Source organism: Gossypium hirsutum, chromosome D08, assembly GCF_007990345.1.
Source record: "Gossypium hirsutum isolate 1008001.06 chromosome D08, Gossypium_hirsutum_v2.1, whole genome shotgun sequence".
In the NCBI taxonomy this organism is placed as follows: Eukaryota; Viridiplantae; Streptophyta; class Magnoliopsida; order Malvales; family Malvaceae; genus Gossypium; species Gossypium hirsutum.
The window spans coordinates 56,902,630-56,927,897 of record NC_053444.1 but is presented as its reverse complement, the minus strand read 5'-3'; the positions used below and the strand labels follow the sequence as shown (position 1 = coordinate 56,927,897).

Sequence of the window (25,268 nt, the reverse complement as noted above, 5' to 3'; positions counted from 1 at the left end):
ATTTAGCATACTGCATTGATAAAATTTCAGAATCCTATATAGATACCCTTCCTTTCATAAACATTTCCATCCTCGCTGAATAATAACCAAACCATAACAAATAATATTGTTACGTACTTATGATCACCAACCTGAGAATCAGATAGATTTAGGTTGCTCACTCGCAACCCGGCTAAACCCTACTAGATGGATACACGCAAGCTTTATAGAGAGAAGTCAACAACAAGAGCTCGTTGTCTCAGCTTGTATGTATCAAATGAGTTTGCATGTGGGGGCAACGAGGTCCAACAAGCAGCCTAGAGTAGTACACCTGTCCTGCATGTGTAGAGTTTACCACGTATATAAATATTTGATTGTTTTCTTTAATGAGACATAACGAAAAATTACTCAACAAGCATCAAGTCGAATAAAACTCCTATAATTTTTTTTGCTCTTTTTAAATAGTCATTCATCATAGATTTATGTTCCACAAAACTTTCATCTCAATAGCCACACAAAATTTACAGATTACAACCAAAATCAAAGCCAAAACACATGCCAATTGGCTAAGAACACTCCTACAAACATACCACTTGCCAGAAAACATTCACATATGGTTTGGCCATGAATGATCTTTCCATCATGAACTTACTTTATTCTAGACCAGTTATAGTCCCTGTCGGAATTAGAGATATGCAATCGACATTGTAATTGGCACAAAAAAGAACTGATGGTTTAAACCTTGAGATAATTTTCAATTTTTAGAGATGAAAATTGAAAAGAAGATGAATTTGAAAATTGAAAATTTAGATCAAATTTAATATTAAAATGGATAAAAACAAAATAATGAAATTAAAAAAACTAGAATGATTTTTAAAAAATAATGTTTATAAATACGGACTCTGAAATAAGAATATATACGTATTTTAACGCGTTCAAATTTAATTTTTTTTACACTAATAATAATACCGATGTCAAATAAATATAATAATTGTTAATTTATAAATCAAATCCATGAATAGACCCATGAACTGCACCTATAAATTGAATCCATAAACCTAACCAATGCAGCCATAACCGAACATATATGAATTTAATAATCCATGAACCAAATTCGCCAGATCAAGAATCCGACTTTCTCAAACCAAACCTATCAAATTGACTTACCTTAAACTAAATGCTAAAATTGGAGCAACTCAACTGCCCAGGGAAATTGGTGAGGAAGTTGATAGCATGACCAGAATTGATTTTTGATGGTGAAAGAAGATAAGGAAGGATATGATTAGGCAGTTTGATTTTATGAATGTGTTTCAATTTTTGCAATCTTTTGAAGTTAAACTTCATCCGATGTAAATGGGGTCTATTACTAGACTAAAATGAATGTATTAATAGGCCGACGTGTAACGGGAAACCCAAAATATATTTAAAATCCAGCCCATAGCTACCCAAAACAGAAAAGACTTGCTCCACTTGGTGTCGGAGATCGGCGATAAAAATTTTCAGCGGTAAGAACGAAATAATAATTTTCTTTCCTTTCTTCAATTTTATTTTATCTCTAGAGAAGTTTCACTCAGGTATCGACTTGATGACACGAATTTTTTTAAATTTGATTTTTAAGGAAGAATTAGTGATTTGTAGATCATTAGCAATCTTGATCTAACGAATTGCATCTGATTTTCATTATAATTTGTATGCTCTCTTTATGTTTTCCTCTAAAGTTTGGAGATTATTGTAATGTTATTCTCGTTTCTCAATTTTAGCTTGAAAAGAATTAAGAAAAAGAACATTTAGCACGTACTTGCTTTTGTTGTTTTTTTCCCCTCTTTATTTGGATCCATCTTTTAAGCTTGGGTTAAAACTGTTTCTATGGCTTCCAGGTCGATAGGATCGGAATTTTGGAAGCAATGGACAAAATGAGTACTCTAGAGTACATCAACCAGATGTTTCCCACAGGTAACTGATAAAAAGGATTATTGGAAATCTAAATACGGTTAATTTCAGCAGGATTTGCGATAATTTTAGCCTTAGATATGATCCCGAAGTCATGCAAAATTTTGTAACTGGCATTGATGAATTTTTTATGTTCAGAGGCTTCTTTATCTGGCGTTGAGCCACTAATGCAAAAGATACAAAGTGAGATCCGTAGAGTTGATGCTGGAATACTGGCTGCTGTTCGCCAACAGGTTATAAATATTTCTTATTCATTTATGCAGTGTATTTTTTTATTGGTTTTGCATCTCACTCATGTGAAAATCAAATGTCAAGAGAATTTATCAAATCTTTCAACTAGGATATATTGCAGTTTGCCTTTGGGAAAGTTGAGGTAACTGTAAAAGGTGACAAGCTATTTTGATTACAGAGTAATTCAGGAACCAAAGCTAAGGAAGATCTTGCTGCTGCTACACATGCTGTGGAGGTTAGCTTGTTTGAATTTTGTAGATGCTATAGATGAGATCCTTCATACTATTTGCATCAATTTTTTCCTCATACAAGCAATTTTATAGGGTTTCAGTTGTACTATTGAGAAAATAATTGTTCCTATTCTGATTAGTAGCACGACTTGGAAAAGAATATAAAATTCCTCTCCCCCTTTGGGCCATTTTCCTCTTTCTTTCTGAACTCATGGTTTTGTCTGAACAGGAACTAACATATAAAATCCGTGAAATAAAAACAAAAGCTGAGCAAAGTGAGATGATGGTTCAAGAAATATGCCGCGATATCAAGAAGCTGGACTTTGCTAAGAAGCATATAACCACTACAATTACAGCTCTTCATCGTCTAACCATGCTAGGTCAGTCTTTTCTTTTTGGGTCTTCTTTATCTGTGCTTGTGTGACACCTGACACCTCACCCAAGTCTTAGCAATGTAATTTGTGATCAGTCATAAAATATGCTTACATAAGACTATGTTGGTTCTAACCTTTGGCTGCCTTCGGTATTTAGGATTTAAAAGAACTTGCTTTTTAATATCAATTCCTTTTTCTTGTCATGGCAGTCTCCGCTGTAGAACAACTTCAAATTATGGCATCAAAACGACAATATAAGGAGGCAGCTGCCCAGTTAGAGGTATGTCATTTCTGAGTATATATTTTGTTCGCCATCTCTTAAGAAGCTACATGGTGTTCTGTCATTGAAAGTACTAAATATCTTATCGGTGATCTACTTGTACTGGCGTCAAAACTATTTCATTTCTTTTGTTTTTTGATTTGAGATTGATGGCTGCTAGAGATGACTGAATACCTATGGTTTTGGTGAAACTAATTCTGGCATGCTTTGATTCATTGGCTGAATCTACAAAGGGCCTTATCATGAGTATAGATAGAACACTTCACTTTTTCTTTGGCTTGTTCAACTGCATTTGTCCTCTCTTCTGCTTTGGTGTTTTGGAAGAGTTAAACTTTTTCTTAGGTTTTCAGACTTTTATTAAATGTATAAGGTGGATAAGCTACCCCTCATGTTGAGAATTTTTGCTTAAAAGAAGGACAACCTAAAAACCAAAGTTTTCTGGATGGCACTAGATGAATGCATCAGTCTAGATCTTCTTTGCTTAGAGATGCTTACCTTTTCCATTAAGCTCTCCCTCTCCCTTTTTTCTTACTTTTCTCTTAAAAGTTCTTTTAGTCCCTACTTGTTCTATGGTTTGTTTATGTCGTCTTTTTTACTTCGCAAAATTCTATCTTTGTAATGTTTTATTTAATCATACTATTTATATCCATTTAAGGTATCCTTTTTTGCGTTTTGTTTGTTTTCTTTTTCTGAAGTTTGTTTTTCATTCCCTTTAACAAATCTGGTTCATCTTAAGAAGTCAAATTTATCATGCATTTCAGGCTGTAAACCAGCTATGTAGCCATTTTGAAGCCTACAGGGATATCCCAAAAATCACAGAGCTAAGGGAGAAGTTTAAGAGTATTAAACAAATACTGAAATCTCATGTCTTCTCTGATTTCTCAAGGTAAGTGATATATAAATTTGATGCTGTCCTTTGGTATGAAACTAAAGGTAGCTATTTAGAAGCTAATTGCCAATATAGTTCATTGAGACATTGCAAAATCTTAATATTCATGAAGAAATTTCATTAAACTTTAATTAATAGAATTAAAGTGGTTCTATATATGTAGAAATGACAAAATATGGAACTTACACATCTGAAAGTCCGCAAGTTCTCAATAAGTATTAAGCAAATGAAATAAAAAAAAATTAAATAGAACAAAATTGGCTCTGTATGCATAGAACTATAACTTCTAAAGGTAATTTTTTACATTATTTCTGAAATTTACTAAAAGGTGATCTTTAATGTTGTTAAATCTTATCTTTTTAAATGTTGTTTTGGAAGAATTTCTCATGCTGTAGGGGGTGGTGCCATGGTGTTTTTGGGGGTTTTAGAGAACCTAGAACTCCTTATGGTTCTTGAACAATTAAATAAGAATTATTACTGTGTTTATATGGTTACAGCTGTTGGTTCTTCCCGCTAAATTAATTATTTAAATATACCTTTTGTATTTTATAAATTTGAGGTTTTAATTGCAGCTTAGGAACCGGCAAAGAGTCCGAAGAGACAAATTTGCTGCAGCACTTATCTGATGCTTGTTTAGTTGTCGATGCCTTGGAGCCATCTGTGAAAGAGGAGTTAGTAAATAACTTTTGCAGCAGAGAGCTTACTTCATATGAACAGATCTTTGAAGGAGCTGGTTTGTGTGGCTCCATCCTCCCATCTTTAATATGGTTTCTATGCATTACGCTTTTGCAAAGTTTTCATGGTACTGATTTTTGAATTTTTCTCTAATTAGAACTAGCTAAACTGGATAAAACGGAACGAAGATATGCATGGATCAAGCGTAGAATGAGAACAAACGAGGAAATATGGAAAATCTTCCCTACCTCTTGGCTTGTCCCGTACCGTCTCTGTATCCAGTTCTGTAAGAAGACAAGGTATGTATTATCTAGGACAGCATAAGTACTTCTAGGATGGTTCAATAACTTATATAATCTTCATTTTTATTTAATTGAAGGAACAGTTTCAAGCATTTGCAACTTTTCTTTCTTTAAACAATGGTCAAGTTAACATTCTAATTTTTTTCCAAGAAAGATTCTAGAGAACTATTTTCTGGGTAAAGTAATGAAAAAAAGAGTTTTTCAACCTTTTTTTTTTTTGGAAAAAAGACTTAATGAGATGATGCTGAGTTATACTACAAATGAATTATTGGTTGTCCAAAGTGAGTGGGAAACTGCAGCATATATCATACATGATTTAAACTTTCTTACTTGGGATTTTGCTTCCAGGAAACAATTGGAGGGGATCCTTGACAACATGAAAGAGAAGCCTGATGTTGCAACGTTGCTGATGGTAAGCCATATTTTCTAGATCTTCGGCAAGAGTCTTGCAAAATAATCAACTCTTCAGTATAAGTAGAAACTGGTATGCTACCTTAGTGTGTTTGACTCCCATTGCTTTTAGTTTGGGTACAATAAAAACAACTTAATTATAGATGCCATAGTAAACTAGCTCCTGTTTTTTATTATATCTTGCAAATGTGGATTATAGCATGGAATTGTAGTACAAAATTAATGACAGGGAAGAGGACTAGAGAAAAAAGTGTTTTTATTATTTCTCATTATTGCTCAAGCTTAGCATATTTCTTTTTTCTGATACAGTTCTGCTGATTATTGTCAATCTCATCCTAGGATAGTTGGACTCAGATGATCAGTATCACATTTCTGTTCATTTTACTTATTTTCTGTTGTTGGAATAACCATAACATGCTTTAATTTGGCAAATTTCAATTTCATACTTCCTTACCCGTGAGTTTCTGTAAGCTAGTTTTAATTCTGAAGTTTCTTATGCTTTGGATTTTGCAGGCATTGCAAAGAACTTTAGAATTTGAGGATGAGTTGGCAGAGAAATTTGGTGGTGGTACTCAGAGTAGAGAGATTGGAAATGAAATTGAAGAAATTGGTAGGCAGAATAATAGTCAAAGTGCATCAGATATTCGAAAGAAGTATGAGAAAAAGCTTGCTGCACATCAAGGAAGTGAAAATGAGGTATGCTTCACAGTCCACACAAAGATCACTTCTCTCTGTTATGGAAAAATCCTTCTGCTAGAGAATTACAGAATCATGTTTTTTTCTCTTCGGATGTTGTGTTGACAGGAAAAGGATGGAAACAAAGATTTGTCTGCACCTGGAGCTGGGGTAAAATTTTAATCTTCTATAAGATTATTTTTACATATTGTTCGGTCATGGTCAAGTGCGGAGTCTATGCACTAATGGCAGAAACTTTATGTTGGACAATTTGATTACTTTAACGTGTCTTACCTTTAGATCTTCTGCATTTCCTTGAGAAATTGGAAGGTGATTGGTGCCTAAAGAGATTATTTACTGGTTATGTCTACATGTTTTTCTGTAAAATTGCTTTTATTCTGAGGCATGCACGTCATCTCAGACTGTCTTTATGGGTCTCATTGAAATGCTGGAGTAACATGTTGCCGTCTATTTCAAATTGAATAAGTGTAATTGCCTACTCTTGTTTTTCTATATTGTAGTTTGAAAATGCTATATCTAAGAAGTTATCTAATTTCACACTTTGAACTTGCATTCTGAGAAATAGTATCTGCCTATGATTTTTCTAAATTAGCATATAGGAAAACATATTTTCCATCTGCATTTTTGCATTGTCCATTGCATTACACCATAGTGTTTGGCTTTTAGCTTTCATCTCGTAATTTTGCTACTGAAACGGTCTTTAACTCATTTTCTGGCAGTTCAACTTCCATGGGATTATTTCATCTTGCTTTGAGCCTCACTTAATTGTATATATAGAATTAGAAGAAAAGACGCTGATGGAGAATCTCGAGAAACTTGTTCAGGTAGTTCAGGCATAATAAGGATCATTCTTCAGTACACACTTTCTGCTAATTTTTGGCGCTCATATTTCATTGACCCATTGTATGACAGGAGGAAACATGGGATGTTGAGGAAGGAAGTCAGAATAATGTTCTTTCCAGTAGTATGCAGGTAAGCAACTGCATATTCCGACTTACCTGCATGTTAACCCATCATGTCTTCCTAAACAATGCTAAGTATTTTTCTTTTTACAACTCAAGTTGATTGCTTACGTCTTTTTCTAGTTTCCTACAATGGGTACACACTGTTGTTTAGAGAGCAACTATGTGCTTATATTGATTTGCAGATTGTTGGTTAATAATGTATTGCCAGTTATATTTAGTATATTCTTTGTATTGACTTGGTCTTTCCTGTGCTAGTTGTTTCTTATAATCAAGAGAAGCTTAAAGCGATGCAGTGCTCTGACAAAGAGCCAAACTTTATATAATTTGTTCAAGGTATTTTCCTCAAATCTAATCTTGTTTTTTCTTGCATTGCAGTAACATTTATTCTTTCTTGGAATGAAAATAATTTATTCAATAATAATGAAAGCTAGGAAGGCTTCATAAATTCAGATGGATGGGACATGTTGATTCCTTGATCTTTGACTTACATTTTGCTTTATTTGACAAGAAAACCCCAACTTATCAAGAAGGCCAACCATATCATTTTTTGAACTACTGAACCAAACATATCTGGTTTTCTCTCCATTACTATCCAATACAAGTTTAATCACCATTCACAAGTATGATTTCCGCAATTCATGGATGGGTCCTATACATTTGAATGGTGAGGATTAGTCTATTTGAAAATAATGGATAAAGCCGTCAAAGATTCAAGATCATTATGTGCATAATTTCTATTGTAGAAGAAAGTTCTGTAGGTGATTCTTCTGGTTAGATTAAACTCTTACCTGTCAAGAACTATATACAAGTGATCTTAAGGATCAGAACAAATTACAAGGGAAAAACTTGAGGTGGTTGGTTAATGCAGTCCTAAATAATCTCTCCATCCTCAGGTGTTTCAAAGAGTCCTCAAAGCCTATGCTACAAAGCTTTTTGGGAGACTGCCGAAGGGTGGTACAGGGATTGTTGCTGCAGCCACTGGTATGGATGGGCAGATAAAGGTATAGTCTCAGTGTGATAACCTTTGAGGTGTTTGTGTAAACTCTATGCCAAATGCTAATGTTTTATTTTGCATTTATTGGCAATGTTTGACAGACATCTGACAGGGACGAAAGATTGATCTGCTATATTGTAAATTCAGCTGAATATTGCCATAAAACGGTCAGTTTCTCTAATCATGGCTTCCCTGGTTACCAAATATTGGAATGTACTACTACCATTTTATTCCTTGTGCCTGCTTCTTTGTGCATGCCATACCATTTATTCATATCAAAGAATTATGGGTACAATAGGAAGTAAAGGGTATTGGCTTTCTTTGTGATTTACTATGGGTGAATTAGAGCCAGCAGCTTTGATGTCTGTTTTGCTTAGTTTAAGCATCATAAAACTGCAGCATAGCTACTGCATGTGTGAATAATTATGCAGCAGTCATTAATTTTGATGTAGTTCTGTTTCATCTTCATTCTTCAACTATTTAATGGTATTATAATCTAGTAGTTCCTTTTTTTTCCCCCTAAACAAGTTAGAATCTTGGTCTCACTGATGCTTGAGGTAGGGTAACTTCACTGCATGGAGCATCATAGCAATATTAAACATTTCAAGTAGGCGGTTGTTGACTATGCTGTTATTCTTAGAGACGAACTTAGATTCATGCTTACATTGATAATGAAAACTGATTTTAGAGTTTTAGTAACCCACATCTAATTTTTCGACAGTCTGGTGAACTGGCTGAAAGTGTATCCAAAATCATCGATTCTCAATTCGCAGACCGGGTGGATATGTCTGAAGTGCAGGTATTGCATACTTCATAACAAATTCATTTTGCAACATTGCTTCTGTTGGTTCTACAAGGTCTTGCTATTTTACAGGATGAATTTTCAGCGGTTATAACCAAATCTTTAGTAACCTTGGTGCATGGCCTGGAAACTAAATTTGATGCTGAAATGGCTGCAATGACCCGTGTTCCATGGGGTACCCTTGAAAGCGTTGGGGACCAATCAGGGTAAGATGCATTCCTTTTTAAGATTTTAATTTCACCCAGGCTAGGGTCAACTTTTAAAAGGAATCTCATTGTCTTTGTGGCAGATATGTCAATGGCATAAATATGATCCTTAGCAGTAGCATTCCTGTACTTGGGAGCCTTCTTTCACCTATTTACTTCCAGTTCTTCTTGGACAAGGTAAATACCAGAAAATAGGGGTCTTGCACTATGTCTCTTAACATGGTTTTCTCTTACTATTTTCCTTTTCTTCTCTCTTTCCTTTTGTAGATAGATATTTTGTGCAGCTTGCTTATTGCTAATTCTTGCAGCTTGCATCATCGGTTGGCCCCCGGTTCTACATGAATATTTTCAAATGCAAGCAGATATCAGAAACTGGAGCTCAACAAGTACTTTTCACATATTGTTTCTCTCAGTTTCCTTCTTGTTCTTGTGGTTATGTAATACTAATATTGCCATTACCTCTATTACTATATCTATTAACTTTTTGTGAATATTAGCATGCAAGGCAAGGTCAATTGAGATGTTGATACTTAGTTGTTTAAGTCTTTGTGATGTGCGCTAACTTATTTACTATTACTTATAACGACCATGTATCAACATTTGAATGTGATTGAATGGCTTCTGATAACAAAAATGGAATTTGGAATAATTGATACCGGAGCATTGAAGTATATTAATGTATAAAACTAATGGTATATTGTATTGCAGATGCTGTTGGATACTCAAGCTGTAAAGACAATTCTTTTGGAAATTCCTTCACTTGGTCGACAGGTGAGTTATGCATTCAAATGAATACTCATGATTTCCTGTTCATCTACTGGTTGTTGCGTGCGAATATTCTAGTTATCCAGGTTTAAGGCATTTTTATTTCCCTTATTTAGCATTTGAGTGTCACATTTGATGCTGCAGTTAGCTCTTACTGACATAACTCATGGTTTTGCATCTCTGTTTTCGGCAAGGCTGCATCACCTTTTAGTTGTGGAGTGTGCCTATTCATGAAATCACGCTTCTCACAGCTCTTATTGAATTCATTTGCTATTTTGAAATTTCAATAATTAATCCACTCTCACTGCGGAAAAAAATTGATGTTGGAAAGATGCGTGACACTGTATATTTTATTATTTAAAAGGACACTACTGTATTATGGACCCATTGAAGTGGGCCCTCTGGTCTCTGGTACACAAATTGTAAAGATGTGGTTTATGCTTGAAAACTTATTGTTCGATTGGTTTCCACCCCTTCATTTTGGTACTCTATTTGTTTTGCAATTTCAATAATGAAGTTATCTCTGGTATATACTTAAGCATTTGTTTCCATTTGCATTTTCATGATCATCCTTTCTCCTGTTTTTGCAAGACAAGGAGAAACTGAGGGTGCAAAAAAGAAAGAACTGATAAACTTTTAACTTCTATTGGCAGACATCTGGTGCTGCTGGCTATTCAAAATTTGTAAGTAGAGAGATGAGCAAAGCTGAAGCACTATTGAAGGTTTGTGACAAAAAGTCTGGTCAGCTCTTATTCTATCAGGTTATAGCCATCTATCATAATACACCTTTGCTCCTTATCATTACCCAGGTTATACTATCTCCTGTTGATTCGGTTGCGGATACATACCGTGCATTGCTACCAGAGGGAACACCAATGGAGTTTCAGCGAATTCTAGAGCTTAAGGTGATTGACTTTGATTTCAGTTTTAGCTGAATGTCAGCTTGACCTTTAGATGACTTAAAAATTTAAAAATTTCATGAGCAGGGCCTCAAGAAATCGGACCAACAAAGTATCTTAGATGACTTCAACAAAGGTTCGCCAGCAATCTCACAACCTTCTAGTGCAGCACCAGTTGGGCAATCGATGGCACCAGCCCCGCCTGCCAGTACAGTTCCAGCCATTTCAAATCCCGCTTCAGCTGGATTTATTGCTTCTCGGGAAGATGTGCTAACAAGAGCGGCTGCTCTTGGACGTGGTGCTGCGACAACAGGGTTCAAGAGGTTCCTTGCTTTAACCGAAGCTGCCAAGGACCGTAAAGATGGACCTTTCAGAAAGCTCTTCAATGCATGAGTATTGCAAATATGCCTCTGTTATATTCTCTTCTCTCTTTTTGGCATGTTTCTTTTATAACCTTTTTTCTTCCCCCTCCCCCCCTCTTTTTTTCTTTCATACAATTTTGCATTAGGAAACAAAATGTATTATGATGTCAAAGGTGGAGCAGGAGCAGCATTTATTCTTTTTTTAGTTATGAGCTTTAGTAACAGTAAAAAAAATTCCTAACTCCAAGATTTTCAACATTGGACAGCGATTTGAAAGGGTTTAACAAAAATTCTCTATGACGCGGCCGATTCCTAAACGCTGTACGCTATCTATGAGACACGGAGTGGTTGTTGATTCTAGTGTTGACGGTTAAGTAGGTGTGTAACGTTAAGTTGTCAAAAGCTCAACTTCTATTTTAAATTGAAGACTCAAAAATAAAGATTTGAATTTCTACTTTGATTTCGGTTGAATTTTATTTTTAAATTATTATTTTAAATCAAAACAAGGCTCAAATTGTTCAAATTCTATTCATCTTTTATATTTAGTAATTAGTAAAAATAAATTTGATTTTGATGTTTAATTTAAAAAATAATCAATTTTGAATTTAAATTGAGACTTTTTTTTTGTGTACAAAACTTATTTTTTACTTATAATCCCTCTCAAAAAAATGTGTTTAAGCACAGGTCTTCTTAATTGTTGTAATAGCAACAATGTCAATTGTGTTAAAGTTCAATCGATAATTTAATTGAGATTTTTTTTATATTAATTAAAACAAAAAAAAAGAAAAGAGAGTAAGTCCTCAAAGTACTGAGTCAAGTACGAAATATTCCCCTTCTATTCAAAAAGAAAGAAAAGAACAATGTCAATTAAATAATTATTTAGGTAAATAAGGTAAATTTTGATAAATAAGGCTAAGGGAATATAGATATCAAAATTTTATTTTAGCTTTTTTAGTTGTATTTTAATTAATTATAATTAGATTCTCGGCATTTATAATGCTTTCAAATCAATATTTTAACTATAGTAGTTAGTGGTGTTAACTATTTTGATTTATTAATGATATTACAAAGTAGAAAAACATGTTTCAGGTGTACATTAAATCTGATATAATAAGATGACTCTGTACATTTCTAAACAATAAAAGTAGCTTATAAAGCCTGATTTTATTAAGAGAATTGTCCCGTACTTACCCGTGTTTTTTTTTTTTTTGTCTTTCGTTAAATTTATATTTTTCTTCGTGTCTTGAAATAACAAAAAGAAGGAGGTTACTCAAGATAGAAACCGTGTTGAAATGTCCAAGCAAGCTAAGATTATGGATTGGGTTAATGATTAATGGATTAGGGATTTAATTAGACAAATATGTGTAACCTCGGTGCTTTATTGGTGAGCGTGGATTGAGAAATGCATTTCATCGACAAATGCCTCGGTGCTTATTAAGGGGTCGCCAACAAAGGAATTCAAAATGAAGCAGGTCTCGCCTTTTCTTTTTGTTCTTGTGACCCAAAAAGGTGTGGATGATCAGTCTGGGTTACGGATCAATTGATGGAGATTTGGCAGTCAACTTGGTGGGGGGGGGGAGGATTTTTGGGTGAACTTCATAGACGCCTATTTGCAAACGAAGAACCAAGGTCTTATTGCCAAATGGTGGGCATCGGAACCAGGCTCTAAATATGGCGCTGCCTCTTCCAAACTTGAAGGGGCATTGTTAGCTTGGCCAATTGCGACCTGCCATCAACCTAACTTTATTAGTAAATCGTTAGATTGTTGGCCCAGGAAAAGAGATTTTCTTTTCTTGCCGCAAGCAAGACCCTGGTTAGGGACATGAACCTGTACGTGATTCGATTAGGTAATTGTGGGTGTGTGTTTTTGGCTGGTGGAGAATCAAGTATGCCCCATCCCTTCATATTTTGCATGAAAAATATATGGTCATCACTATGTGTTGACGGTTGTGGTTTATATTCATTAATCCAACGCTTCATATCATTTTGCTGTTTTATGATTTTCATGACAAAAACTCCCCATACCATGCTAGGGTCAATGAGACCACGAGGAACAAACTTTTTGAACAATCAAGCGTGGCCGCCCCACCCCAAGAAAGAAAATCAGAATTATATTATAAAATTTAAAAAAGTCAAAAATCAATAGTATTATGCTAATTTTTAATTTTTCAGAACACATTTTATAAAATTTATCAACTGTTCTATAGTGGTTGTTTCAAGGATTTCCAAGCATCCAAGAATAAAGGTACGTAATGGTTACCATCCAAGCATCCAAGAAGAAAGTGGAAGAAAGCCGATATTGTGAGAAACCGCAACCCCCAACTCTTGTTTATGTAAAGAGAGGAGGCGCATGGGCATAATAAGAGAAATCCCAGTAGCAGAAGCAGCAGCCCACAAAGTTTTGGTTGAAGAATTGGACGATGCCATTGACTCCATCACGGGTCGCCCACTCACCGGCTCATGGGTGTGGGACTCCGCCCTTGTTTTGTCCCGCTGGATTCCCACCCACCTCAATTTTCAAGGCAAGTCTGTCCTTGAACTCGGAGCTGGTGCCGGTCTCCCTGGCTTGACCGCAGCTCTGCTAGGTGCCAACCGAGTTGTACTCACTGACGTCCAACAGCTCCTTCCAGGCCTCTTAAAGAATGTTGAAGCTAACGGCTTTACAGACAGAGTGGAAGTGAAACAACTGGTTTGGGGATTGGACGACAGTGGAATAACGGAGTCGAGCACGTTTGACATAGTTTTGATGAGCGACGTGTTCTTTGATTCAGAAGATATGATAGGATTGGGTAAGGCGCTTAGAAGAGTCTGTGGAGAAGCTACGCAAGTTTGGGCTGCCACAGAAATGAGGCCATGGACTGGTGAATGCCTGGATCAGTTGATGGCTCAAGGCTTCCAAGTGGTTGAGCAAGAAACGAGTCAACTCAGTGTTCATGCAGCAGTACAAGATTCTGATACCTTCTTTGCCATCTTTCAAATCAAGCCAACGCTTGCAGAGAGTTCTGAGTCCTGACCAGCACCTCTGTTTTAAATGCATGGTCAAATTCTGCTGCTATTAGTAGTGTCTATAGTTCTTATGGTTAGATCTTATTAGTTCTGCACTATACATAAAAGTTGTAAAATAAAATTAATCCATGTTTTTCAATTGAATGTAGAATTAACCCATTTAGTTCATATAATTTTCAATCTTAACATAAATAACAAACTTACTACTTTATACATATAATAATATATTTACCACATTGAAATAACAAAATTTAATTAAAAACTTGAAATTAGACAAACAATAAAAGTGAACAATTTAAAGTAATTGAAGTAAAACTCACGCTACAAGATATATTCTACAATTAAACATTGAATGCTAAATCTCATCAAGACAAAAGACACCTATTATATCATTAACAATGACGCCAAGTCAAACAAACCCCAATTTCTCACATTTTATATGATAATAATGTCTACAAGCACTAGAAAAACACTAACATATCGCCATCATTTGCTAACAGTAGTGAAAGAGTAATGTATAATTACATGTCAGGAAGAGCTGAAAGGATCAGGCGATTTTCCCCAGCCTGCTTTACAAAAATTGTCACCTGTATCTGCTTTCTCTGTATCATCATCATCATCATCATCATCAATGGGTTTATTCATCCCTGTAATTCAAACAAACCCACCTGCCCTCATTTTATCATCAAACCCTTTCAACAAAACCTTATCATGTAAATGCTCTCTTTCTTTTTTTTTTTCAAAAACAATGCAACACTTCCAAGTAGGTATTTGGGGTTATCCTTTTCTTTCTCAGCACTGGATGTACCGCCCGTGTTCAAACAACGCCCCTTAATGATATAATCCTTACTCCAATTATATTTATTCCCCATCAACTGGAATCATCTTACAGGTTACGAACAGGAAGTTAACTGACCTCAAACTGGCAAACATTTTGCACTTGAGAGAAGGATATATTTGGGCATACAAGGACAGCACAAACCAAGTTGCTGATTGCAAAGACCATAACCCATCAAAGCCAAATACATCTTTATTCTTAACCATTATAGTGAAGATTCTGGTTTTGGGAACCCTGGCCCTGCTGTGGTTGCTGCTGTTGAGGAGACTGCAAGTTTAGTGGCTGTGTGTTGTAGTGTGCAAAGGGCTGGGAGTAGAGAGAGTTCATCAAACCCTGCAAATAGATAGCCAAATACTCCAATTTATAATGCAGAAAAGAACTTAACAAGGTCACAAAATGCATGGGCCAAAACTAAATGGTCAGAAAATATGTAACCGCATCACAATGTGAGATTTTAGACAGATTAACAAGACCAAGACTACCACTAGTGGCTTAAATGTACAAGCATTAACAGAAAACTTTATGGTTAGAAAAGGATTATTAAATCCTGCAAACCTGAGACTGAAGCTGGTTGGGATTAGCCGCACCAAAGTGGCTCTGTGATGCATCATCTTGTGAAGGATCATTAAAGCCAGCCTGAGTAAACAGGCCTTGTGATCCATGATTCATGTAGTCCTGTAAAACATAACTTCATTAGAAAAAAAAAAGGGAAAAACATTAGCTAATCACAGCACAGAACTTTGAGCAACCTGAGTCATGAAATCATTTCCAGCACCAAAACGAGAATACCCAGCTTGAGAATTCTGGTTTAGGAAGTTCCCTGGAAACCCACTCTGAGCTCCTTGTGAAGCATAATCAACCGCATAGCCACCCTGTGAAGCCAACATAAAAACACATTATCAAGCCAGAAATAAGGAACATTTTTTTCTATATACAGATAATTACAAAATAAAGGGAAACTAATGTGAAAATCTAAATACCTTCAAGCAAATACATCATCAAGCAACCCACATTATCAAACCGGAAGTCAAACAACAAAAGAAACTTCCTTTTTTTAATTACAGAAAATTTCAAAGAGAACTTAAATATCTTAAGTTTTAAGGTGGAGAATTTAATAGGATATACAAACCACACACAGATAAAGGAAGCAATGTGAGGCTTTTGACAATAAGCCCACCTCTCAGCATACATGACAAAATCAACAAAGAACAGGCAAACCAAAGCAAAGGGCAAAGAACATAGCTTTGATACAAAGTAACTCAAACCTAACTTCAAAAGCAAGAGAACTTTTAAGGTGGAGAATCTAATAGCGTATATAAACCACATTTAGGTACAAGAGGTAGGCATATGGGACTTTAACATCTTCAATACCACTTTCATTCTGTAAGGTAGGCCCCAAAGAAACATCTAGCAAATTGCCTTGATATTTCTTTCTCTTTCCATAAGGTCAAGGCTTGGGAGCTTGGCAGGTTGGCAATAAGCCACTAGAGCAATCTCCAACAAAATTCAAAGCAAATACCAAGCAACCCCACTAACTGATGTATGACGTACAGGATTGAGATGATAATATTAATATAATGACAATGCTAGAAGTAAACAGCCTCTACCTGCGTTGAAAAATCAGCAATGTTATAAGGAACATGTGAGCCTTGGCTTTTGAAGTCCTCACCCAAGAAGTCCTGTGGGATGGTCAAACAAGCCAATTATAAGTTACCAAGAACATAAATTGCAACTATGGAAGAAAATTAGAAGACTCATGCAAGACAACGTACCTGGGACATTCCTCCCATTGAAAATCCATCACGAATTGTCTGGCTTGCCCCTTGGACGGGCATCTATTTCAGATGACAAGCATGGTCAGAATCCCATGATATCAAAGAACATAATAAATGTACAAAACTAAAACCATAATAGAAGGGAAAGGATAAAGTACTGACGTTGTTAACAAATCCAGGTTGAGATAATGGACCACCTACAGATGGCTGGCTGTTTGGGATATCCAGAGGAGGGAAGTTAAAAGGAGATCCGATAGTACCGACATTTTGCTGTGTGCCTTGCTGATGTGGGAGATGATGGCCAATAGGAGCACTGGCATTACCCCGACCAGCCCCAAAGCCTCGACTTCCTGGTTGAGGGACTTGAGGAACAGCTCTCACTGGTCCATGTACAGCTCCACGGGATGGAATAGCATAAGGCTGAGAAGGAGAGCCTGGAAATGGTGGAAGAGGAACCCGGGGCATTGGGAACCCAGTAGGATGCACTCCAGGCTTATGTGTACCATTGGGTGGACCAGGAGGCATATAAGTACCTGCAGTTACCAACATGAGAAGGCTCACATTATATTATAAGCAGCTAAGAATCACCCTCTTCAACATCAAAAATTCAGTGCCAAAGGCATACTCTATTGCTATTGTGCATCTCAGTAAAAGAAATATCAGTGGCATGTCTCAGTGCAAATGATATAAATGGCATACAATTTGTAGACTCAAGATGCTCAAGCGCTTACCCCGGGCACGGCTGCTTCTTCTATCAATGTTTGGACTAGATGAGGCAGCCCCAAAATTATCATTAGGTACAATGCCAGGTCCACCACCAAAGAACAGCCTCCGTTCATTGTAGATCTATAAGAAACACAAACATTAATATTCACATCATCCTTGACAACCTCTAAAAACTAAATATCAATTGGGAGGCAAGGAGCAAAAGATAAAAATTTGAACAGATAACAAGCACTTTCTTTGTATTCCATACACAAACCTTTTTGGGCTTTTGGAATTGAACCATACTCTGCTTCAAGTTATTGAGGGGTCCTTCAACCAGACACTCATTTTCCTACAAACATTAGCAGAAAGGATCAGTGACAAGAACAGCAAGATTCTCTGTAGTACAATTAGCATTAAGCTACCTTTAACATTTACATATGCTATGCACCCAAAAAACGAACATATAATATGCTAATAAGCTGCTTTTGAAGAAAAATTGAAAGGTACCTTGTAATGTGTCAATAAACCATTCCATAGAGGCTGTTTGCTAAGAACTTTAGGGTTTCCAAGAATTACAATACCATATCGAGCACGTGTTAGGGCGACATTAAGCCTTCGAGGGTCATTTAGAAAGCCAATACCCTAAAAAATAGATAAAACAGTTAAAACTAGTTCTTCTCATATTTAAAGCAAAGAGAGTCAGAGAAGGGTAAAATATAAGCATTAAGCTTATAACGAACATCATAACTAAAGGTTGATCCAGCAAACAAATGAATAAAATTATGGAGTCAAAAAATTAAAACATTAGTTATATACAAGACAGACAGATAATATTCAGTCAGACTGAAAAGTCATTCAAGCATATGCTGCAAGTTTAATTCAAAATCCTGAATCAATATGTTAACTAACCTGATGTTCATTACTTCTCACACAAGACACAATGATGTAATCCTTTTCCCGTCCTTGGAATGAGTCAACACTTGCAACCTGATGTAAATCCCACAAATTAAATAACAAATAACTATATTATGATTTTTATTCCTAAAGTTCAAATAAACACATTACCTCAATTTCCTTGTAAAGCTGCTGCCTCAAAGAACCATTTCTTGACATATAGTTCACAATATATGCCCGTTGTCCCTCATAAGGTGTTATGACCCCAATCTGTAAAGTATTAAATTTTTTTTTTTTACAACCTGATATCAATCTGAAAACGAAAAGGAAAAAAGAAGTCCAGAAAATCACCTGACTGGGAACAACACCACTCCTCAAGAATGTGGTAACTATCTTTTCAACATTTGCAGCCTCAGTTCGATTGAGATATGATGTTCCACTAGCACTAATCTCCTCTTGTCCCATCTAAAACAAAACTATTTAATTACAAAACATAACCATGAAATAAATAAACTATTAGCAAAATTTGTAATATATGATGTTCTTCCCATTCGCACCCACACTTAGCGCCACAGGGTGATGGATAAAGAAGAATATGAATGGGGGGTGAAAAAAAATTGTATTTTGATTGTTACAATGTTACTTAAAGATCCAATACCTGTACATAGAAAAACATGGGACGATTAGGCACAGGCCAAGGGAAATCAATGCCTGATGATTGCCTTTCATTGATTGTCACTCCATTTTGTAATGTGCCTTCATAGAAACTGTTAGAAGGAAACTCTGACAAACATGGGTGCATACGGTATTGAACCTAAAATAGAACAGAACATTTACCATCAGATAAATGCACGTTTTCTACTACAAATCACATTGAAATGAAGGGCAAAACCAGCAAACATACAAGGACATCACCTGCAATCTAATAGGTTTAACACCAAGTAAAACTAGACGTTCAAAAAGAGACTGCGCTAGCCCAGCACGAGCTGCTTTCTTGCACATTATAACAGGACCAAGTTGGCAATGATCACCAACAAGGACAACCTAAAATAAAAATAATAACATTAGAAGAACAAAAAAGAAGCATTCAAGCAGCGCAATAAAAATTATCTCATTAAATTTTGATCATTCATACCTGCTTCACTCCAAGAACTAAAGGAATGAGACACTCAGGTTCTGTTGCCTGAGTAGACTCATCAATAAGTACCTAAATAAAGGCAAAAGAGTGTCAGTAGGTTTATTTGTTTATTGGTTATTAAATATCACATATCTGATGTATTCACCTGGCGGAACCTAAAATTGGCAAGTCTGGGATCTCCAGCCCCAACACAAGTGCAACAAATGACATCAGCACTTTGTGATATTTCCCTCTCTGTTGCTCGCTTCAATGCTTTGTACTTTTTCTCATCACTGCTTGACAACTCACCTGTAAATTTGGGATTAGAATAACAAACATTGTGGCATTTTTAAAATTTTCAATTTCAAGAAATGACTTGCACATTCATCATTACTTTGCAAGTTAATTGAAGGGTTCCTTTTCATCTCAGTATAAGCAGGGTCATATCCCTGTAAACTCTAACTAAAAACATTTCGACAACAAGAAGAAAAAAACACCAGAAAACAAGGTAACAAGAAGAAAAAAAGCACCAGCAAACAAGGTTTTTCATCATTGTCAACAGGACAAAGTATCCCAACCTTGTTCATCTTTCAATTGTTGTAACTTGTGAAGTTCACTCTTCTCAGATGTATCAAGATGTCGGACCTGCATGCAGAAATAGCAAATATGAATAATGCTATGAACAAAAAACTGTTGAAGAGCAACAGATGGAAGAAATAGACACCAAAAAACCTGATAATGCAATGTCAAATGTTCAACAGGAGAACTGACAGCTTCTCTAGACTTTGCACAAAGCCTTACAACCTTCGGACCAAAAAACACATTAGTAACAAGTATGAATTTACAGATAAATACAAGTTAAGCCTTGAAAATACTTAATCATAATTGCCCAGAAAACTAAGACTGATGCATATTATTAGTTAAACCTTCAAGATACTAGAACATAGTTCCCTTGAATCTAATATGATTAATGCATCATAATATACACCTTTGAAGAAATGAACAATTAGCATAACCACGATCTGACTAGAAGAGTTTAACTTCACTACCTTTAACCCAGTTGTGCTTATCTTTTCAGCTAGCTGATCAACAGCCACATTACTTGGAGCACAGACCAGAACCTGATATGAGAATCAAATATCAGAAATATAGACAGAACAAAATACGAACTATATATGAGCCTCAAAGTTGCTACCTGCCCCTGCCCCTGTTTGGCCATGTGATAGACAATGGCGGCAGAAGTCACAGTTTTTCCTGTGCCAGGGGGGCCTTGAATCAAGCTTATAGGCTTCTGAAGAACACTCTTCACTGCAAAAACCTTTCCAACAAAAGAAGGTCAACACAACTTGATACCCAAAAAGAAATGTTATTTAACAAAATCCATCTAAGCGAAGAATGTGGGAAAAATGGGTCCATACTTGAGATGCATTCAATTCTGGCAGACCAGGTGCACCAAAACGACGAGGCAGTGTATTACGAACCATCTGAACCTCAACTTCATGGCCGAGAAGGTGATGGTAAATATATCTGCAAGAAATTAACAAATTACTTACTTGGAAAATATATCTGCAAGAAATTAACAAATTACTTACTTGGAAGGGACAAAGACTTCAAGTTCAACAAATGCATGACCTTTGAAATAAATAGGAAAAAAATTTTGAATGCTAGACACCTAGCTGAAATAAAAGTGGCCATCTTTTCCTTGAATAAAGAACAGAAAAACAATTAAGGCATGCCATCCAACTGAGCAGTACAGTTTTTTTAGGTTAATGTCAGACAGACCTATATTTCAACCCATGCATGGCATGTATCTAATCCATCTTAAGATATGTATAAGAAACTATATAAAGAAGGTTATAGTACACATAGACACTCAAAGGCATCTAGTGACTGGTGTATTGCAAGTCAAATAATTAAATAGACCTACCTTTTTCCCAAAAAAATTTTATTTCTTTTATTGACCATTAAAATTGCTACCATGGTACATGTACAAAAGGAAAATACTAACACAAAAAACTCGCAAAGAAAACATATGATGATATCTGACATTACAATCTAGAATAACAAGAAGCAAATGCAAAGAAAACAAAGTGAGCCAACATACCCACTAACACTTGTTTCATCAACTGCAAATGTTTTCATTGCCCCCTGCATCCGGTCAAAACTTGTACTTTTCCATACAAAATCAACGCTAAACCCATGGTTCACATCAATAGGAACTCCCTACACCACAACAAGAACAAATTTTTAAGTACCTCCCCAAAAGCCAAAATCAATCGAGAAAACAAGGAAACATGAGAACTACCTGACTAGCACGAAGCTCAAGTGCAACCTCCTCTTGTGCCGTTAGCTTGATCTGAAACAATAGAAAGATATCTCATAAGTGTGCTCTTCAGGTGCACCAACTGCACAAACCTTGCTGAGGAATACGATAAATCAGGTTTTCCACAAACAATACACAGAACCGATGTCACATATGTACAAGCACACATCAAAACCAGAACTGAACCACAAACTCACTAAGGACACATACCACATGCCCAACAGCCTGCCACACTGGATGTGCAGCATCTCCTGAATAACGCAGTCGCAACTCATCACCAGGTACAAGACGGAGTTCATTGTCTTCCTACAGCACCACAACTTTTCTATTAACTTCAAAAATAAAAAGAGACCTTGTCAATTAGGGGCAAGTGGGGCATTGACCAAAAACACAATTACATCATGGAATAAATTCAGAGAAGAAAATTAATAAAAAACACTACAGTAACGCACCTTTGGAAAGACAAAATATGCAATTCGTTTCTTGTTTAGCCCGATATCCCAACGAACTGTGACATTGTCCTTGCTTTGAGATTCTTTCATCATCTGGCAAAAAATGCAAAATATTGATTTAGACATGAAGATTAAATTTTAACAAATAATTTAATATCCCATAAACAGTTGAGGGCAGCTGGTTGGACATAAGGAGAGTGAACATGATGATCCATACTTTATCATAGTCAGCTTCAAGCTTAATAAGAGGTGCGAAAACATTTTGATACTGCAAAAGAAACCATCAACATGATTAGTAAACCACATTTATAGACTTTATATAACTTCCTGTAATTTCACAAAAATAATGCAAAGCCAAATAGTGCAATTGTTGCAAGTGCGGGTACCTGATAAGCATCTTCATACTTCAATGCCACAGGCTGAGGTTCATCATCTACACCAGGCTTCTCAAGATCTTCAAAGGAGGCATCAGGATTTGTCTTCCAAAGCTCTTCCACCTTGTTTATTTGTTGAGCACTTATTTGTCGAGCCCTTAACTGTTCTTGTTCAGAAGGGATCTGTGGAAGTGAAATGTATTAGTAAGTCCTCAAACCGTTAGTTTATTTTCATGTGATTCAAGGAACACCAACCTTAACCAACCACTGCAGAAAGCACCTATCATCAATAAGGGGGCACCACTGACTCAAATCCCAATTCATGTCCTTCAAAGCATTGACATTCAAACAAGGTTCTCTACAAAGAAGAACGACAACACTCTCTGTCTTAGCAGATATAAAACCAAGAAGAAAAACATTTCTGCATCCACAGTTGTAGCATTCAAGAATTGTTTCTCCCAAAGGACTATCCTTATGAAGGCAGACTTCCTTGTGTTTGGATCTCACCTAAAAAGGAACAAAAAAACAAACTCAATAATCAACAACTTCCAGTGAATACCCCAACTGCTTTATCCAGCACACTAGTTAATACTTTCAATAATCTCGTTCTTAATAACACACGCATGTAGTAAAAGCATCTCAGATGATGTTCAACAAAATATGGAAACACACAACTAAAAGGAACTTTTTCAAACGGAATAACATGGTTAAGTGAAACTGCTTTCCTAGGCAGGCTTGAATGACAAGGTACAAACTGAAAACTTAGTCACAAACATTAAATGTAGTCCCAATTGTGTTAAGCCCATTTTCCTGCAGCATTATTAGTCTGAAGCAAGCAAGAAACAGTTGTTTCTTTGTTCATGAAAAAGCAAACTATTAGATTGCAGTTTGTGTTGTCAGATCTTCTGGGTTCAAGAATGCAAGATGGGAAAAGAGAAAACAGACATGGATGCGCCTGCAAAACAAGTGGATGCAACAAAACCTGCATGACTATGAAAGGCAGTTACCAAGCTACAAGAAGATACGATGCTTAAAGTACAAGATAGAATGGTGCGCATAACATTGGCAACCATCAACAGTGGTCCTCAGCCTGTGTAAAGTACAATAAGCAAAACTGATTCCTATAATCAAGCAAAATGGTAATCAATGTTAAAATTCCAACAGGAACAAAAGACAATATCTGGAATGAAGGCCTGACTTCTAATAAATAATAAAGTTTCTGTCTGAAGATATTAAGAGTAACACCTGACTTCTGATTGTCTTATAAGCAAACTCCTTAAATTAAGGGGGAAAAACAACAGATTCTATAACAGCCTCAGGAGTGTAACACTAGCTGTAAGAATTTCTTAACAGTCTCAATAGAAACGAAAGTCAAAACATGCTTTCAATCAAAACCCAACATCTCTAATTTTGATTTCAGGATAGCCTATAAAAGGAAGACTATGAATAATGCCATAACTTCATGTGCTTATTCACAATAAATGTTGATTTCAGGTTAAGCTTGCTTTTTAAAATTTAGGCAAATTTTTTTGCAGAAATCCCTACTTTAAACTTTCAAAACTGTATCTATAAACCTAGTATGAAACTTAACCGTTTAAAAGCATAAACAATCACATGAATCATCCCCTTTCTCAACCTACATGCATTTTTTTTAAAGCTCAACAAAATCCAAAGCCAATACCCTAAAATAAAAGCACCATTCCTAGTTAATGCATTCTCTCCCTAACACATGCCTTCAATATTTCAACCTAGATCACAAACATGCGAATCTACATCAATGTCACGCCCACTAAGACTTAACCAGTGCATTTTTTCCTAAAATAAGAAATAAAAGGAGAAAACTTACGAGATGATTAACAATATGCGAGCCGGATGTATTCCCTCTTGAATTACAAAACCACTTCCTACACGAAGGGACATTACAGCGAACCACGCAAGCCGGGTTTGAAACCCCACAATACCGACAAGAATGCTCGGCGAAATCCCCTTTTCCGTAGTCATACCCGCCATCCTCATCCCCGACCGTCTCCTCAAAATTCAATCCACTGATCCCCGTGGCTAACGCATCGACCACGGCCGCACTATTGCTAATACTACTGCTATGGCTGTTGTTATTGCTCGCTACGCCACGGCCAGCGCCTTTCGAAGCGCTAGAGGGAGAAGAGGAAGCAGCAGTGTCCGAGTGGTGGTCGGAGCCGGATCGTTCGGCGGAGTGGGCGTCGGAGGGTGTCGGCCATGAACGAATCGGATCACGGAAGTCCGTGTACTCGAAATCGGACTCACCTTGGGTGTTGAATTCGAGGAAGGTGTAAGCGTCGGTGGCTGGGTCAGGTTGCGAGGCCGTCTCGTATTGAGAATCCATGGAAGAAAATTTTCAATGCCGAAGCGTTATGTTGAAGATTGAGATTAGGGTTTTTGATGTTTGTTTTCTGAGTTATGGTTAGGGTTTGGTTAGGAAAAATAGTAATAAAAAAATAGAATAATGGAACTGAAAGAAGGAAAGAGGTTAGACCTTTATATAAAAATTCAGTTTGGAGTTATAAGTTACATTCATATGTCAATTTTGTTCCAAAATAGAAATACATATATCACTTCAGAGTTTTGATTAAAATCAGATTTATTAACACTCTAGTGATAAATCATATTAAAGGAAAACGTAAAACAGCATATCAAAAATATTTTTTTATTTTTATTTTAAATTAAAATTTGATTTATCTTAAATTTCTATTTAAATTGTAAAAATATAAACTTAATCTAATAAAAAGATCCAA

The 25,268-nt window shown here is 36.0% G+C and overlaps 3 protein-coding genes across 4 annotated transcripts; 2 read left to right on the top strand and 1 right to left on the bottom strand.

Annotated features, from left to right (window-relative positions):
- The first annotated feature begins 1,057 nt into the window (after positions 1-1,057).
- Positions 1,058-11,307, top strand: LOC107886392 (vacuolar protein sorting-associated protein 53 A). Of its 2 annotated transcripts, none has more exons than XM_016810338.2 (25): positions 1,058-1,484; positions 1,857-1,932; positions 2,068-2,162; positions 2,339-2,395; positions 2,620-2,770; positions 2,974-3,044; positions 3,806-3,930; positions 4,506-4,666; positions 4,766-4,907; positions 5,259-5,322; positions 5,835-6,017; positions 6,126-6,167; positions 6,737-6,841; positions 6,930-6,989; positions 7,238-7,315; positions 7,876-7,983; positions 8,078-8,143; positions 8,698-8,775; positions 8,851-8,984; positions 9,068-9,161; positions 9,293-9,370; positions 9,693-9,755; positions 10,403-10,471; positions 10,559-10,654; positions 10,736-11,307. In XM_016810338.2, exons 2-25 carry the CDS (start codon positions 1,884-1,886, stop codon positions 11,039-11,041), a joined length of 2,475 nt encoding a protein of 824 aa, XP_016665827.1. In that variant the 5' UTR covers positions 1,058-1,484; positions 1,857-1,883; the 3' UTR covers positions 11,042-11,307. The 2 variants fall into 2 exon arrangements, with proteins under 2 accessions (XP_016665827.1, XP_016665828.1); XM_016810339.2 differs by having other exon boundaries at positions 1,437-1,553.
- A 992-nt stretch (positions 11,308-12,299) lies between these two features.
- On the top strand, positions 12,300-14,155 carry LOC107886391 (protein-lysine methyltransferase METTL21E). The gene is made up of 2 exons (XM_041098543.1): positions 12,300-12,857; positions 13,218-14,155. The coding sequence occupies exon 2, from the start codon at positions 13,361-13,363 to the stop codon at positions 14,021-14,023; it is 663 nt and encodes a 220-aa protein (XP_040954477.1). The 5' UTR covers positions 12,300-12,857; positions 13,218-13,360; the 3' UTR covers positions 14,024-14,155.
- A 226-nt stretch (positions 14,156-14,381) lies between these two features.
- On the bottom strand, positions 14,382-25,110 carry LOC107886389 (regulator of nonsense transcripts 1 homolog). Its single transcript, XM_016810336.2, has 29 exons — positions 24,344-25,110; positions 22,753-23,004; positions 22,510-22,680; positions 22,341-22,391; positions 22,124-22,216; positions 21,882-21,977; positions 21,654-21,704; positions 21,453-21,571; positions 20,767-20,875; positions 20,544-20,666; positions 20,398-20,469; positions 20,081-20,152; positions 19,927-19,993; positions 19,515-19,657; positions 19,367-19,438; positions 19,147-19,275; positions 18,890-19,045; positions 18,583-18,696; positions 18,403-18,501; positions 18,247-18,324; positions 17,845-17,979; positions 17,612-17,686; positions 17,361-17,475; positions 16,792-17,162; positions 16,627-16,689; positions 16,462-16,533; positions 15,604-15,726; positions 15,410-15,529; positions 14,382-15,187 (listed from the first exon to the last, which is right to left on the bottom strand). The coding sequence occupies exons 1-29, from the start codon at positions 24,857-24,859 to the stop codon at positions 15,053-15,055; spliced, it is 3,792 nt and encodes a 1,263-aa protein (XP_016665825.1). The 5' UTR covers positions 24,860-25,110; the 3' UTR covers positions 14,382-15,052.
- Positions 25,111-25,268: the final 158 nt, after the last annotated feature.

Bases quoted from the DNA above. Each gene is read 5' to 3' on its own strand.
- LOC107886391 (XM_041098543.1), top strand. From the start codon at position 13,361: ATGGGCATAATAAGAGAAATCCCAGTAGCAGAAGCAGCAGCCCACAAA.
- LOC107886392 (XM_016810338.2), top strand. From the start codon at position 1,884: ATGGACAAAATGAGTACTCTAGAGTACATCAACCAGATGTTTCCCACA. The intron at 2,163-2,338 runs GTTATAAATATT...TTTTGATTACAG, and splicing joins TGGCTGCTGTTCGCCAACAG to AGTAATTCAGGAACCAAAGC. The intron at 8,776-8,850 runs GTATTGCATACT...GCTATTTTACAG, and splicing joins TGGATATGTCTGAAGTGCAG to GATGAATTTTCAGCGGTTAT.
- LOC107886389 (XM_016810336.2), bottom strand. From the start codon at position 24,859: ATGGATTCTCAATACGAGACGGCCTCGCAACCTGACCCAGCCACCGAC. The intron at 19,439-19,514 runs GTGAATACATCA...GCCTTTATTTAG, and splicing joins CCAATTTTAGGTTCCGCCAG to GTACTTATTGATGAGTCTAC. The intron at 17,163-17,360 runs GTAAGCGCTTGA...TGGTAACTGCAG, and splicing joins AAGAAGCAGCCGTGCCCGGG to GTACTTATATGCCTCCTGGT.